The 15,081-nt window shown below is 61.5% G+C and overlaps 1 protein-coding gene across 8 annotated transcripts in view; it reads left to right on the top strand.

The window, feature by feature from the left end:
* The window catches only part of MAST3 (microtubule associated serine/threonine kinase 3), a 29,732-nt gene that overhangs the window by 12,682 nt on the left and 1,969 nt on the right, over positions 1-15,081 (top strand). For 4 of the 8 annotated variants that reach the window (XM_077122090.1, XM_077122095.1, XM_077122092.1 and 1 more), the window contains 24 exons: positions 658-746; positions 827-896; positions 1,537-1,615; positions 1,980-2,140; positions 2,256-2,331; positions 2,471-2,680; positions 2,762-2,863; positions 3,108-3,240; positions 4,113-4,171; positions 4,557-4,642; positions 4,906-5,114; positions 5,211-5,349; positions 7,899-8,031; positions 8,320-8,485; positions 9,026-9,127; positions 9,681-9,803; positions 10,706-10,815; positions 11,609-11,745; positions 12,161-12,405; positions 12,803-13,009; positions 13,111-13,340; positions 13,517-13,639; positions 14,292-14,428; positions 14,524-14,705. In XM_077122090.1, coding sequence (XP_076978205.1) covers positions 658-746; positions 827-896; positions 1,537-1,615; positions 1,980-2,140; positions 2,256-2,331; positions 2,471-2,680; positions 2,762-2,863; positions 3,108-3,240; positions 4,113-4,171; positions 4,557-4,642; positions 4,906-5,114; positions 5,211-5,349; positions 7,899-8,031; positions 8,320-8,485; positions 9,026-9,127; positions 9,681-9,803; positions 10,706-10,815; positions 11,609-11,745; positions 12,161-12,405; positions 12,803-13,009; positions 13,111-13,340; positions 13,517-13,639; positions 14,292-14,428; positions 14,524-14,705 — 3,308 coding nt within the window. Of the gene's footprint in view, positions 1-657; positions 747-823; positions 897-1,536; positions 1,616-1,979; positions 2,141-2,255; positions 2,332-2,470; positions 2,681-2,761; positions 2,864-3,107; positions 3,241-4,112; positions 4,172-4,556; positions 4,643-4,905; positions 5,115-5,210; positions 5,350-7,898; positions 8,032-8,319; positions 8,486-9,025; positions 9,128-9,680; positions 9,804-10,705; positions 10,816-11,608; positions 11,746-12,160; positions 12,406-12,802; positions 13,010-13,110; positions 13,341-13,516; positions 13,640-14,291; positions 14,429-14,523; positions 14,706-15,081 lie in introns of all 8 variants that reach the window. The other 4 variants (XM_077122089.1, XM_077122093.1, XM_077122091.1 and 1 more) reach the window with 1 other exon arrangement.

Genomic DNA, 15,081 nt, shown 5'->3' with positions numbered 1-15,081 from the left:
GGGGCGGTACCACTGGCAGCTTTCTTCTGCAGGGCGGAGGCTGGGGCCCAGCCAGGTGGAAACAACCCCCACGGTGTCCCAAGGCTGGGGGGCGGGGAGGACAGGACACAGGGGGACACGAGTGGGCTGAGGATCTGCAGAAGAGGAAGGCCAGGACCCCGTTTTTTCCTCGGATCAGGATGACATTTTGGGGGCTTGTGGAGAGGGGGCCTTGCAGAGACGGGGTCAATGGCTCTGGGGCCTGGTGCACAGGGTGAACTGGGGCACTGTCTAAAGCCCCTCCCCTTGGGTTTTGGGGCTCCCTGCTCTCCACCTGGGGAGCAGGTTGCTGGTGGACCTGGCAATAGCCACTGGAATCTGGAATGGAGGTCCAGACGCTGGACTGGGGTTTGCACCCCTTGCACTGGGTGCACATCCCGCCCGCCAGCGGGATGCCGTAGATTTTCCAGCGCCACACGTCCAGTGCCAGTCTGAAGTGTCCTGATACCACTGGGCCTCCAATGACCTCAGGGCCGTGAGGGGCCTGGGGGCTGGCACACAGCAGGGGTTCAGGGGACGTGCTGGCGCCCGGCCCCCCGTCCCAGCCTGGCTGGGCATGAGGTCCCCTGTGCCCGGGTCCGGGTCCAGCTGCCTGACACCTCCGTGTCCCCCCACCAGTTGCCGCAGTGGGAACCGCAAGAGCCTGGCGGTGGGGACGCCCTCGCCGACCCTCTCCCGGCCCCTGTCGCCACTGTCGGTGCCAACGGGTGAGTAGTGGGGGGCTGTGGGCAGGTACGGCGTCCTACACCACTGCCATCTGACTCAGCTGCCCCTCCTCCCGCAGCAGGCAGCAGCCCCCTAGACAGCCCACGGAACTTCTCCGCTGCGTCTGCTCTCAACTTCCCCTTTGCGCGAAGGTGAGTGGCCGAGGCATGATGTGGCGGGCGTGGGGGCTGGCAGGGGTGTCCCCCTGGGGGCTGTAACTGCCCCTCACGTGCCTTCTCCCCTGCCCTGGCCCCTTCTGCCCGCCATCTCCCCCCCATCCCCGGCTCCTACCCCAGGAAACTGCTGCCTTTGGTAGCTATATCTCATGCGGGGGTGGGGGGGCTACTCCCCCAAATCACTAAGCCACCTTGACACCAATCAGGCACCTACCGGGCCCTTCAATCCCACTCATTCATTTGACATTTATGGAGCGCCAACTGTATGCCAGGTGCCCAACTCACTCTTCCGTTCAGCAATGATTGAGCGCCTACTGGGCACCAGGCCCTTCCATCCCACTCATTCATGTGACATTTGTTGAGCCTGCTGAGGCCAGGCCTGTGCTGAGGGTTGAGGACACAGACAGGTGCAGGAGTGAAGGCTTTGGCCCCCAGGGGTCTTAAGTCTGGGGGGAACATGCACCCTGGTGGGGTCTTGGGGGGCAGTCTGGAAAAGGCGTCTGAAGGATGAGCAGAAGCACCCAGTGGATGCTGTGACAGGCCCCTTGCTAGGGGCACCCACCGGGCAGCTGCACCATGGCCCTCAGCACCCCCCTGCCCCCCGTTCCCTCTCCAGGGCTGACGGCAGAAGATGGTCCCTCGCGTCCCTCCCATCATCGGGCTATGGAACCAACACACCCAGCTCCACTGTCTCGGTACCATGCAGGGCGGGGGTGGTCTTGTCTTTGGTTTTCCTTTGGGGGTGGGACAGTTGTCAGTGAACAAATGTTGTGGCTGACTCTTCTGCCACCACATCAGGCAAAGCTGGGGTCCCCAAGAGGACCTAGTTTAGGGGTAACAGACATCTCCAGCCCATGGAATCAGGGGCTGCCAAAGGTGCAGGAATGGTGGGCTTTGTGAAGCAGGGGGTATTGGAGCTGGGGTTTTGAGGGATGCGTAGGAGTCAGGTGGGAGGTGGAGCATCACGGCCTCAGAGGTGGGCAAGAAACCTGGGCCACGAGGGTCGGAGCTGAGGGTCTGCCTCAGTACTGACCACGTGCCCCTGGCCTTGCCTCCCAGTCCATCTCATCCTCCCGGGAGCGCCTCCACCAGCTGCCGTTCCAGCCCACGCCCGACGAGCTGCACTTCCTGTCCAAGCACTTCCGCAGCTCGGACAGCGTGGCCGACGAGGAGGGGGGCCACCGCTCACCTCGCCTGCACCCCCGATCCCGCAGCCTCAGGTGCATTGCGACCCCTGACCCCGGGCTCCTCTTCCATCTGGTCTCTGGCCCTCAGGGTGTGCTTCACCCCACCCCCATGCTGGCCCCGTGACCTGAGCTGACCTTCCACCTTCAGCCCGGGACGCACGTCGGGGACCTTTGACAATGAGATCGTCATGATGAATCACGTGTACCGGGAGAGGTTCCCCAAGGTGTGCAGAGCCCCATTCCCCACCGCTGCGGCCATGGCCCGCCACCCGTCTTCCGGACACTCTGTTCCTCCACCCCTTCTGTCCGTTCCTGTGTCTGTTCCTCCTGCCCTCTGACACTGTCTCCCCTGGGCCCGCGCAGGCCACGGCACAGATGGAAGGCCGCCTGCGGGATTTCCTGGCGGCCTTCACGCCCGGGGACCGCCTGGCGCTGGCCGATGGCGTCCTGGGCTTCATCCACCACCAGATCGCTGAGCTGGCCCGCGACTGCCTGGCCAAGTCCGGGGAGGCACTCGTCACCTCCCGCTACTTCCTGGAGATGCAGGAGAAGCTGGAGCGGCTGCTGCAGGATGTGCGTGGGCTGTGGGGCTGGGGGTCCCCAGGAGGGGGCGTGGTCAGGGCCTGCCTTGACGCGACCCCTGCCCACCCCCAGGCCCACGAGCGCTCGGACAGTGAGGAGGTGGGCTTCGTGGTGCAGCTGGTCCGCAAGCTGCTCATCATCATCTCCCGGCCTGCACGGCTGCTGGAGTGCCTGGTGAGCCCTGCTCTCGTGGCCAGGCATGGGGTCCAGGCCCCACAATCCTGCCCGAGACCCCCGCAGAGGACCCAGCAGCTTTGGCTCCGAGAGGCACACAGAGGGTCCTCAGGCTGGGAGTGGCTTCCCCAGGGACATGCCAGATGTGCAAGGAAGGGTGTTCTGGGCAGCGGGAACAGCACATGCAAAGGCTCAGAGGCAGATGGACTGGTAGCCCGGCTGAGCAGCTTCCCTGCACTCCCAGGAGTTTGACCCTGAGGAGTTTTACCACCTGCTGGAGGCAGCTGAAGGCCAGGCGCGCGAAGGCCACGGTGTGAAGACGGACCTGCCGCGGTACATCATCGGGCAGCTGGGGCTGGCCAAGGACCCCCTGGAGGGTGAGCCGGGGGTGGGCCTAGGGGTGGGGCTGGGACTCGAACCCGAGCCCAGTTGACTCCAACGCTCCCGGCTGCTCTTAGCTCCCTGTGGCCCTGCCTCCGCCACCGCCGGGCCTGCCCTGGGGAAAGGGCCCAGGGTCCCACGTCAGGAAATTCCAGCTCAGGCTGGAAGTTCCCACGTGGCCCAGGAAGCTGGACTCTGAGTGGGCTGGGGGCAACAGGCCCAGGCGGAAAGACCCTAAATAGTTAGGCTAGGGGAGCTGGGGGCAGGCTCAGGGGGAGAGGGTGACCTGTCAGGGGTGGCTGGGGCTGGGAAGGAGAGCCCCCCTCCCTCCTCGTTCACAGGGTGCTGCTGCCCTATGAAACCCAGGCTGTGGCCACCTCTGCCCCCTCTAAAGCTGAGGAGAAGCAGGGGTCGGATCCAGGCACTGCCTTCTTTCCACCATCAGGCTCACCGAAGGGTCCCTCAGGGCTGCCCCTGCCCATCCCTGGGGTGGGAAACAATGGGGTCACCCCAGACACACCCTGGGCTGTGGGGAACATTAGGAGTCCGAGACCCACAGCAGCGCAGAGCTGGGGTTTGAGCACACAGAGCAAATCTGCAGTCAGGGCTTCCCATTGCTCATTCTAGAAGGTTCCCTACTGTACGGTCCCACCTTACAGGGTTTGCCTGAGACCTGGACACAATACGGTTTCCATGTGAGCAACATGGACGCTGGTCACCGTGACCCCAGCTCAGGATGGGTCCCGGGACCCTCGGGAAATCTTGGCATGATGGCTGGTGTAATTTGGAGAGGGTGGGAGCCGGGCGTGTCACACAGCAAGGGGTAGGGTATAGTGGCCCTGTTCGAACTGCTTCTTCCTTCTTGCAGAGATGGTGACGCTGAGTCACCTTGATGAAGGACAGGCCCCTGCCTCCGAATCCCCCGAGGTGAGTTCCAGAATTTCAGGGCCTCCCACATGTCTTGTCCTCTCTAGAAGGAACTGGGTTTGCTGAGATGTTGCATGTAGTAGGTCCTTAATAAATGCTTATGACTTGGGGGGAGGTGGGAACAAGTGGGACTGCCCTGTGAGAGGCATGAGTGGTGGGGTTGGAGGGGGCACTTGTAAGATGGGTTTTGAAGGATGTGTAGGAGTTTATGGGGAGGATGGGCACAGCTTGGGCAAAAGCTTAGAAACTTGGAAGCCAGTTTTGAGCGGTTTGGACCCGGGAGAAAGAATGTTCAGGTGCTGGGATCAGCGGTTTGGACCTGGGGGCAGGAGGAGCCCACTCTGTGGTGAGATGGGACCCTGAGCCCCTCCTGCTCACGCCCCAGAACCGGGTCCTGGTGGGCCCATCACGGAGGAAGCCCTGTGAGAGCGACTTTGAGACCATCAAGCTGATTAGCAACGGGGCCTACGGGTGAGTCTTTGGGCTCGGGAGACCCGGTTTCCCGCATGTGCTGGATGGCTGAGGGCTGGCACGTGTGCTCGTGGGTGTGCAGGTGGGGAAACTGAGGCCTGGAAAGGGAGGCAGGTACCTGTCCAAAGAGACCCGTGGCAGTAGGGGCAGCGGACAGGGACGGCTCCACCCATGAGCCACACCTTTACCTGCTGGGGGCGGTGGCTCCCTTGGGGCGGCTGCTGCAGGCGAGGGCCGGTCAGGAGGGCTGACGGCGCCCGCAGGGCCGTCTACCTGGTGCGGCACCGGGACACGCGGCAGCGCTTCGCCATCAAGAAGATCAACAAGCAGAACCTGATGCTGCGCAACCAGGTGCAGCAGGTGTTCGTGGAGCGCGACATCCTCACCTTCGCCGAGAATCCCTTCGTGGTGGGCATGTTCTGCTCCTTCGAGACGCGCCGCCACCTCTGCATGGTCATGGAGTACGTGGAAGGTGCGGGGCCCCGGGGGCCGGGTGGGGGTGGGGGGGCGAAGGGCGGCGAGTAGGAGTGGGGGCGAAGGGCCTCCGTGAGCCGCCCCCCGCCCCCAGGCGGCGACTGTGCCACGCTGCTGAAGAACATGGGCCCGCTGCCCGCGGACATGGCCCGCCTTTACTTCGCCGAGACGGTGCTGGCGCTCGAGTACCTGCACAGCTACGGCATCGTGCACCGCGACCTTAAGCCGGACAAGTGAGCGCGCGCGCGGCGGGGCCTGGGGCGGGGCCGAGGCGCCGAGGGGGCGGGGTCTGCGGTCCAGGGCGGGGTGGGGCCCTGGGCGGGCTAAGGCACCGAGGGGGCGCGGGGGAGAGGCTGAGAGGCAGAGGGGCGGGGTCTGCGGCATTTGGGGCGGGGTCGGAGCTCCAGGGGCCAGGCTGGGTGGGGCCGCGTCCCAGTGTGGGGGGCGGGGCTGGGGCGTGGAGGGCGGAGCCAGGGCTGGGGAGCCTGGGGGTAGGGTCCCAGGCGGAGCTGGAGCTGGGACTAGATGCCGAGGCAGGATGTGCAGATGTGGGCACGGAGGAGAGGACTACAGGACTTACTAAGCATCTGCTGTTTGCAGGGGAAGGACAATATGCTATGGGTGTGCTCCTGGGCAAAGGGAGGAAACGTGCACTTAGGAGGCACCAGCTGTGTGCTGGCTCAGGGACCACGGGCTTCACAAGCCCCTTGGGTGTGAGGAACGGACAGGCAAGTCTTGAGCGCCTACTGTGTCCTAGTGCAGTGAACAGGAAGAGAGGATGTGAGTTTTGAGAGCCTTGGGGCTTTTATTGTAGCATTTAGTAAGCACCTACTGGATGCCCAGCCCTCAGCAGGTGGCTGGGAGACACAGGTGTGAGCATAAAACTCCCTCATGCTTGTAACCGTGTGTGGTTTCAAAGCACTGCCTGCTGCACTTGTTGAGTACCAGCCGTGTACAGTGGAAGGGCTCTCTGTTTATCCAGTGGGTAAGATCCCCACTCTTTCTTTGGGCACTTGCAGTGAGGAGATGTGCATATGGGGTTGAGAGTCATGCATGCTTCGAGGGCGCTTTGCAGTGTGCCCTCGAAGCATGCAGGGAAAAGCAAATGTGGATTTGGCACCTGCTGATTAGCGCTCAAAGGAACCCAGGTGGGAATATGAACAATTCACATACTACTGACCCTTCTGGTTTACAGAGGATTTTGTATTTGCGCTAGCATGTATTTATTGTGCACCAGCTGTGTACAAAGCAAGTACATCAACAGTTATTAGGCAGCAACTTTGAGCCAGGCCTAGAACAGGGTTTGGGTAATTTAATTATCTTTTTGTAACTATGTGCTTTTTTTGGTCAGCATGCATTGAGCACCTACTGTGTGCAGGGTCCAGGGTTTCCTTTCTCAGATGGAGAAGCTGAGTCCTTTTCCATCGGAGCAGGTTGGGGCAGGCTCAGAATGAGCCTGAGGCCTTCTGAGAGCCCAAAGCAGCACCTGTTCTTCTGAGCCCAGGCCCCTGATCTGCAAATTGGGGCAGGAAGCCTCCCCCCTTCCCCCTGGATTTCCGGAAAGGATGGGGGCACAGAGTAGGTGCTTGAGTCTCTTCTCCTTTTCACTTGGGAAAATTTAAAATACACCCAAAGTTCTGTCCCCCACCAGAATCCATTATTCAACTTCCAGTGCTCTTAACGCCCTTTCCCTCCCACTCCTTGGCCCCCCTTCCCACTGGGGGATTTGAAGCACATCTTTTCATTTGTACGAAAGAGAAGCAATTTTACATGGGCAGGCACCGGGAATCGAACCCGGGTCCTGGGGCATGGCAGGCAAGCAGTCTTGCCTGCTGAGCCACCGTGGCCCGCCCAAGAAGCAACTTTAAATGGCACATGCAGTTACTGCTCAAGAATTGGGCATTTTTTAACAGTGGTGAGGCCTGTCAGAGCTCAAGAAACATTTGCTGTCCCCTCGATGGATGGCCTACTCACAGGGCTTTGGTTTTAGGAGACAAAGGCTGCCCCTGGTTACTGTGCAGAATGACTTCTACACAGCAGGTATTTAGAGTAGCTGCTCAGGAAAGGTGCTTCATTTTTAAAAACAGTAGTCATACCTAGGCATATGGACTTGTTTCTTTATAGAGTTAGGGCAAACAGTGGGTGCCCAATAAATGGCTTATTAGGCAATGGATATGCACAGAGAGTTCTCAGGGAACTTATCTTCTAGCGGCAGAGGGACACAGGAACACGGGAAAATGTGGCTTGGTGCAGAGGCTGCATATGACTCTGTCATTTAAGAGTTGTTATGCAATTCATAGGAAATTGCAAACAGTGCACACAGTAGGGGTGGAGATTTTTCAAAAATGGGTGCACAAAGAAGATACACAGAAATATCTCTTTGTATAGCAGCTGCTCAAGGTATGTTCGCTCTTCAACAGGGAATGTAAATCATAGGTGCCCCTGAAATGTTTGATTTGTTAAAATACTGGATACAGGAGCTGGTGTACAGGAATATATGGTAATACAGCCAGGAGGTGCTCAAGAGACTTTGCCACACCACAGGCACAGTCAGATTTATTTTTGAATAGCTGAGTATATGATAGGTCCTCAAGCTGCCCTGGATATAGCCAGCGGGTGCCCAGAGTTGTCTGCTTGGTCCTATAGTGGCTGTGAATGTGGTTGCGTACAATGGGTGCTTTCTTGGCACCCCGGGTGGGACCTCGTGCTTGTCCCTGTGCAGTTCAGGGAGAGGTGAGTTCTGGGTTGGCCCCCCAACCCTGACCTTCCTCCCCTCCCCCAGCTTGCTTATCACCTCACTGGGCCATATCAAGCTGACCGACTTCGGCCTGTCCAAAATTGGGCTCATGAACATGGCCACCAACCTCTACGAGGGCCACATTGAGAAGGACGCCCGGGAGTTTGTGGACAAGCAGGTACACCGGGGATGTGACTTCACCCCCACCCATTCAGCCTGGGGCCCCGTCTCTTGAGTTCACCTACCCACCAGAAAATAGGGAAGGCAAGGGATTGGAATAAACAAGAGTCTACTTGAGAACGGGACTTGTAGCTGGGGTTTTGAAGGATGCATAGGAGTTCGCCAGGAAACAAAATGAGCTTCCCCAGAACCCCTACCCCCATGCTATGTTCCCAGCCTGGCTCCCCCTTTCTCCCAATGTCCCTGGTTTTGGGACAGCCTGACATTGCCCATTCCATCGTCCCAGGTGTGCGGGACGCCCGAATACATTGCGCCTGAGGTGATATTCCGCCAGGGCTATGGGAAGCCTGTAGACTGGTGGGCCATGGGCGTCATACTCTACGAGTTCCTCGTGGGCTGCGTGCCCTTCTTCGGGGACACACCGGAGGAGCTCTTCGGGCAGGTGGTCAGCGGTGCGTACCCCGCCCCCATCCCACCTCCATCCTGGTGGCCCCAGGTTCGAGTCCCTGCCCCACTGTGGATCTCAGCAATGGCTCCCCAGTCAGGGGAGGGGACAGTCCACGTGAGGATGGGGCCCTGGGGATGCAGTTGAGGAGACAGAGGAACAGACAACCCCGCCCCTGGTGGGAAGAGTAAGCACGACGCATAAACACATATGGAGCAGAGGAGAAAAGTGCCGAGGAGAAGGTGGGACGAGACAGGGAGGGCTGTGGGGTGCTTCACTGGTAGGGCGTTGGCTGTATAAATAGGAGCTCATGGAAGACTCGCTGGGGAGTTGCCTGTGCAAGAGAGGGAGCCCTGGGACAGTAGGGGAGGCTCTGGGGGTGTGGGTTGGGGAGCACAGCTGCAAAGGCTGAGAGGTGGGCTGGAGCCTGGCGCTGTAGGTGGGGCAGGCTGTGTGGCTGAGGGTGGGGTGGGGGGAGGTGGGGGGAAGTGGAGAGAGGTGAGAGGAGTGCTGTCAGCCCCCTCACGCCCCCCTCCCCTCATCTCAGATGAGATCATGTGGCCTGAGGGGGACGAGGCCCTCCCAGCAGATGCCCAGGACCTCATCAACAGGCTGCTCCGGCAGAGCCCGCTGGACCGGCTGGGGACTGGTAGGTGTGGGGACAGGGCCCGGGCTGAGAGGGAATTGGGCAGACAAGAGCTCTACTTGGTCGGCTGCACAGAGGAGTGGACTTGGAGCTGGGGTTTTGAAGGATGCATAGGAGTTTGCCAGGGAAGAAACAGCAGGGCACTGGCCCAGTTCCCCTAGGCACCTGGGGAGTAGGTATGAGAATATTTGGGATCTGGGCAAATATGTGTCCACTTCAGGTTAGGTTCACGACTGAGGTTTGACCAAAAGCGAGGGTGGTTGCAGCCACTGCCGCATGTGGGGCCATCTCTCTGGATGGCGGAAACTTAGACTTCACTGTGGGAAGACCAGGGCTCTGGACACTGGCTGGCTTGGACCCAAGCTGTGGCTCGGTCTCCCGCCCGCCCTTGGATCCTGTCTAGGCACAAAGGCAAACAGTGCTGGTTTGCTCCCGGCGCTGTACTTGGGCCCAGCCTGCAGCCCTTGCTGCCCCGGTCCAGCCAACCAGTCCTTAGGTACCAGCTGCCTGCCGTGGGGCAGAGGGGCCCGCGGGACTCAGCTGGGTGTGTCCCCAGGTGGCACCCACGAGGTGAAGCAGCATCCCTTCTTCCGAGCGCTGGACTGGACAGGGCTCCTGCGGCACAAGGCCGAGTTCGTGCCGCAGCTGGAAGCCGAGGACGACACCAGCTACTTTGACAGTATGTGGGGGGGCCCTGAGGAGGGGCCCTGGGGGACCCTGCTATCCCACAGTCCTCTGGGGTGGGTTTTAGGGGGTGTTTGCTTGAGTTTGGTGCCTGGCCCCATCTGGCCTGGTGCTTCCAACTTCCCCAGTATTCCGAGAAGTTGGGGGGTGTATCTGCCGGTCACCCCTTGGCTGGGATTTCCTGTGAGTCCAGGAAGAAGAGGCTAGAGCCCACCCCCCCCCCCTTAAGCTTGCAGAGGGGAACTGAGGCACTGTGTGTCACTCTCTTGCTTCCTGGATGTCCGGCCTGACCCAGCGTGGGGCGTGGGTGCCCTGTACTGCACAGGAATGGGAGGGGCTGCTGCCCTGGCTGGTGCCCATTTTGGGGAGGCCCCTCCCTTGGCGCAGCTGGTGGGCGCCACGAGTCTCCCTGTCCCTGCTCGGAGCGAACACCCTCGGTTTCCAGCTTCCGGGGCCCACTGCACACACTTTTTTTTTTTTTTTTTAACTTTTTTATTAATTAAAAAAAATTAAGAAACAAAACATTTAGATATCATTCCATGCTACATATACAATCAGTAATTCTTAACCCACTGCACACTCTTGAGCACATCAGGGGTCCCCTCTTTCCACCTGTTTCTCCTTCTGTGAAACAGGGAGCATCCTTTGCAGCTGAGACGCGAGATTTTACCTATTTCTGGGTATCCCATTTCAAGGGTGAGGATGCGAGGCTTAGGGACAGGAGCCCGCCTGGGGCCCACAGGTGTTAGGGACACAGCCGGGCTCTCACCCAGACACCCGCCCCTCCGCTCTGGCCTTGCCGGGGCCCTGAGTGCATCAGGTCTGGTCCGCCTCAGGGAGCCCTGCCTGGGAGCCCCCTGGCCCCTCGGCCTCAGGCCGCCCCTGTCCTGCCTACAGCCCGCTCGGAGCGCTACCGCCACCTTGGTTCTGAGGACGACGAGAGCAACGATGAGGAGTCCTCCACGGAGATCCCCCAGTTCTCCTCCTGCTCCCACAGGTTTAGCAAGGTGGGCCGGGGCCTGGGGTGGCGCGTGGGAGGCCACCCCGTCTCCTGCGGGGCTTGCTCTGGTTTTGTGGTGAAATGCGTACACCATGACCTCTGCCACTATAACCGTTTCAAAGAGCGTAATTCCTGTGGTCGTGACACCACCTCTGTCTCGTCCTCAAACATTTCGTTACCCCAGAGGGGACCCCGACCCGTTCCTTTCACCCGCCCCTGGCCACCCCCGACCTGCCGCTGTCTCTGCTTTGCCTGCTCTGGACGTTTCCTGTGAGTGGAATCGCGTGATATTTGCCCTCTGCTGCCTGGTTTCCTGGTTGCGTGTGCTGTTTTTGAGGTCCACCCATGTTGGGGTGTGTGTCAGTGCCTCATTACTTTTTAGGGCCAAATCATGCTTGCTTCCATGGATGCACTGCATCTGGTTGAACCATTTATCCATCTCTGGACAACTGGGCTCTCTCCCCTGTGGTCTGATGTGGCTAGAGCTGCTGGGCAGCGTGTTAACCTTGTGGCCTCACAAAGTTTAACTCAGATTCCTTCCTTCATTCATAATGTGATCAAAAGATCCTCGGCCCTTCACAAGCTGCCAGCTGGCCCCCTAGTTAGCTGGGCCGCTCTGACCCTCACTTTCCTTGTTTGTACGTGAGTGAAAGACTCCACTCTCGTGAGGGATGTGGGAGTGAGGATTGAAGGAAGTGGGGCTCACATAGGATATGCCTGAGTAAGCCAGCTCTGGGCCAGGGTGTGGCTGCCTGCCATCACCGCTGCTGTTTTCAGCATGACTCTTTGTTCCCTCCCAGGTCTACAGCAGCTCTGAGTTCCTGGCTGTCCAGCCCACCCCAGCTTTAGCCGAAAGGAGCTTCAGCGAGGATCAGGAGGAGGGCTGGTTGCGCAGCAGCGAGGGCGAGTCTGGCCGTGGGCCGAGCACTGAGGTCCGGTACGTGGGCTGGGGAGTACCAGTATCTCCAGCTCCTGAGACTGCCTGGAGGTGGAGCTGCAAAATCTGACATTGGAGGTAGTTTCCCAGTGGCCCTGGAGAAAAGGGCTGCTTACACTCTTTCCCTGCCCCAAATGCCCTTTGCTAACAAACTCCTATTTGTCCTTCCAAGCCCAGACCCAGCAGAAATAACCAACGTCTTCTAGAGGATGGATGTTGGAAGCTGGGTTTTGAAGGATGAATAGGAGTTCCCTGGGTGTATGTGGAAGACGGTGCAGGCAGTGGGAACTCACCCTGTATTTGCAAATTGCCTCTGACTCCAGGCAGAAGAGTTCTGATGTGGCCCCCAGGGGGGATGCGGTTCCCTGGGGTGCAGGCGCCTGGTGGTTGTGACGTGGCTCCTTCTTTCCTCCAGACTGCGGTCCTGGACATCTTCAGGTTCTTCCTGCCACTCATCTTCATCCCAGCCTGAGCAAGGCCCGAGCCCCACTCTCTCGAACACCATCAGCCTGGACACCATGCCCAAATTTGCCTTCTCGTCAGAGGACGAGGGGGCAGGCCCAGTCCCTGCAGGTTCTGAGAGGCCTGTCTTCATTCTGGGAGAGCCAGACCTACCCCCCGCGGCCACTCCAGTGATGCCCAAAACTTCAAATCTTTCTGGTAGGTGGGGGCCTGGAGTGGAGGAAAGTATTCGGGAAAACTTCCCAGCAGAGAGACTATTTGAGATGGGTTTTCAGGGCTGTGTAGTTCATCAGCAACCACATTCCTTTGTCTAACAGGGCCTTTATAAGAGGAGAGGCCTTAGAGAGGGTCGTGGCTGTGAAAAGACCCCTGACTCGAAACTCCCAGATTGTAGGGTCCGGGTGGGGGGGCATTCTGCAGCAGGGGTGGGGGTGGGGGTGGGGGCCGGGGGATGGGGGACTTGCAGAATGGAGCTGTCCAGCAGAGGAAGAGGGATCTGCATGAGCAAAATCCAAGAGGCCGGACTGAGCAGGTGCTGGGTGGGGAGAAGGACGAGGGGCGCCAGGCTGACCCCCGTGTGCCTCCCTCGCCCCAGCCGACACCGCCGCACTCAGCCACGCGCGTCTGCGCAGTAACAGCATCGGCGCCCGCCACTCTGCGCCGCGAGCCCTGGACTTGGGGCGGGGCCGCCGCCTCGGGGGCTCCAAGGACCCCGCCCCAGAGAAGCCCCGGGTGTCCCCAGGCCGGGGTCGCGTGCCCAAGTCAGCTTCGGCCTCGGCGCTGTCGCTCATCATCACCGCAGGTAGCTCCGCGTTTTCGCTGCCCGGGGTGGGGGTTGGGGTGGGTGGGGGGTGGTCATGGGGAGGCCCGGCCCCCCAGGGACGTGACGCCCCCTCCCCGCAGACGACGGCAGCAGCGGCGGCCCACTCATGAGCCCCCTGTCCCCTCGCTCGCTGTCCTCCAACCCGTCCTCGCGCGACTCGTCGCCCAGCCGAGACCCATCCCCCGTGTGCGGCAGCCCGCGGCCGCCCATAGTCATCCACAGCTCGGGCAGGAAGTACGGCTTCAGCCTGCGGGCTGTCCGCGTTTACATGGGCGACAGCGACGTCTACACCGTGCACCACGTGGTCTGGGTGAGCGCCGGCCCGCCCCGCCGGCGGGGAGGAGGGCGAGAGCCGCAGGGGCGGACGCCCTGCAGGGGCCCCCAAGTTCGGGGAAACTGAGGCAGCGGAGGCTTGCCAGAGTTGTGGCGAGAGGGGAAGGTCTCCGGACCCGCTGCGGCGCTGACCCCGCCCTCTCCCGCCCCCAGGGCGTGGAGGAGGGGAGCCCCGCCCAGGAGGCAGGCCTGCGGGCCGGGGACCTGGTCACTCACATCAACGGGGAGTCGGTGCTGGGGCTGGTGCACAGGGACGTGGTGGAGCTGCTGCTGAAGGTGCGCGCCCCGGCCCCCAGGGCTCCCGGGACCACCCCCCACACTCCCCGTCGAGGCTCCCTGCTCTGCACCCCACCTCCAGGCCCGGCCCCACCCCCGCCCCGTTAGGCCTGTGCTTCAGGTCTTCTTTCACAGCCCCGCTGCATTGCCTCCTCCAGGAAGGCCTCCATGACCCCTGCGCCCACGCGCTGGGGACATCTGCGGCCTTTGCTCACCCAGTCGTGGACGGGGGGGCAGCGTCTCTGAGGCTGGGGTCTGGGGGGAGGCCCCGTGTTGGCAGCTCCCGGCACCCGTGGGTGGGTTGGTAGGCGCAGGGCTCTATGGAGGGGGGCGGGAGGGGGGCATGTGTCCTTGGCTGGATTATGGGTCATGAGGTGAGTGGAGGGGTTGGGCGGGGGAGACCCTGGGGGACGAATGGACAGATGTGGGGTGGGTGGACGGTAGGACCCTGGGGGATTGGAGGGCTGGAGGGCAGGGCCCTGGGGGTCCTGCCGGGGTGGGCCGCTGGCGCCCGGTGGGCAAGGGGAGCAGATGCGACGGCAGATTGGAGGTCCGGGCTGGGGGAGGGACGGAGCGGGTGGGGTGGGGGCGCCAGCCGGGCAGAGGCGCCGGGGCAGGGGCACAGCGGCGACCCCGGTCCTGTCGTTGGCAGAGCCGCCACAAGGTGGCGCTGCGCACCACGGCGCTGGAGAACACGTCCATCAAGGTGGGCCCCGCCCGCAAGAACGTGGCCCGGGGCCGCATGGCGCGCAGGAGCAAGCGCAGCCGGCGGCGGGAGACCCAGGACCGGTGAGCGGGGAGGGCCGCGGGGCGGGAGCCGTGAGGGAGCCGCGGGGGGCGGGGCGGGGGCGACCGCTACCTGGCTCACTCGCTCGCCCTCCCAGGCGCAAGTCGCTCTTCAAGAAGATCTCCAAGCAGTCCTCGGTGCTGCACAGCAGCCGCAGCTTCTCCTCGGGCCTCCACCACTCGCTGTCCTCCAGCGAGAGCCTCCCAGGCTCCCCCACCCACAGCCTGTCCCCCAGCCCCACCACTCCCTGCCGCAGCCCGGCACCCGACGCCCCGGCAGGTGGGTGCGCCCCGGAGCCCCAGGAGGAGGGAGGGTGGGAGACAAAGTGCCCGGAAGGGCCATCCCAGTGTCCCGGAGTTCAGAGTGCAGCCTGTGGAGGGAGGAGTGACCAGAGGTTGGTGCAAAGGGCAGGGAAGGGGAATCTGGGGCTTTGATGGACGAGTAAGAGTTTACCAGATTGACCAGAGGGGACCAGACAGGGGTGATGATGTGCAAACTGAGGGGAGGCTGCTGGGTGGGTTGGGGGACGGGATTGTGCAGAGCTTCCAATGCTGGGCTGAGGCGCCATGGAGAGCCATGGAGGATGGAAGAACTGGGGAGGTGGGGAGGGCCTGATAATGACTGAGTGTTGAAAACAATTCTGGGACAGGAAAAC

Source organism: Tamandua tetradactyla, chromosome 11 (assembly GCF_023851605.1).
Source record: "Tamandua tetradactyla isolate mTamTet1 chromosome 11, mTamTet1.pri, whole genome shotgun sequence".
Lineage (NCBI taxonomy): Eukaryota > Metazoa > Chordata > Mammalia > Pilosa > Myrmecophagidae > Tamandua > Tamandua tetradactyla.
The sequence above is the reverse complement of the archived record's forward strand: the minus strand, read 5'-3'. Positions and strand labels throughout refer to the sequence as shown.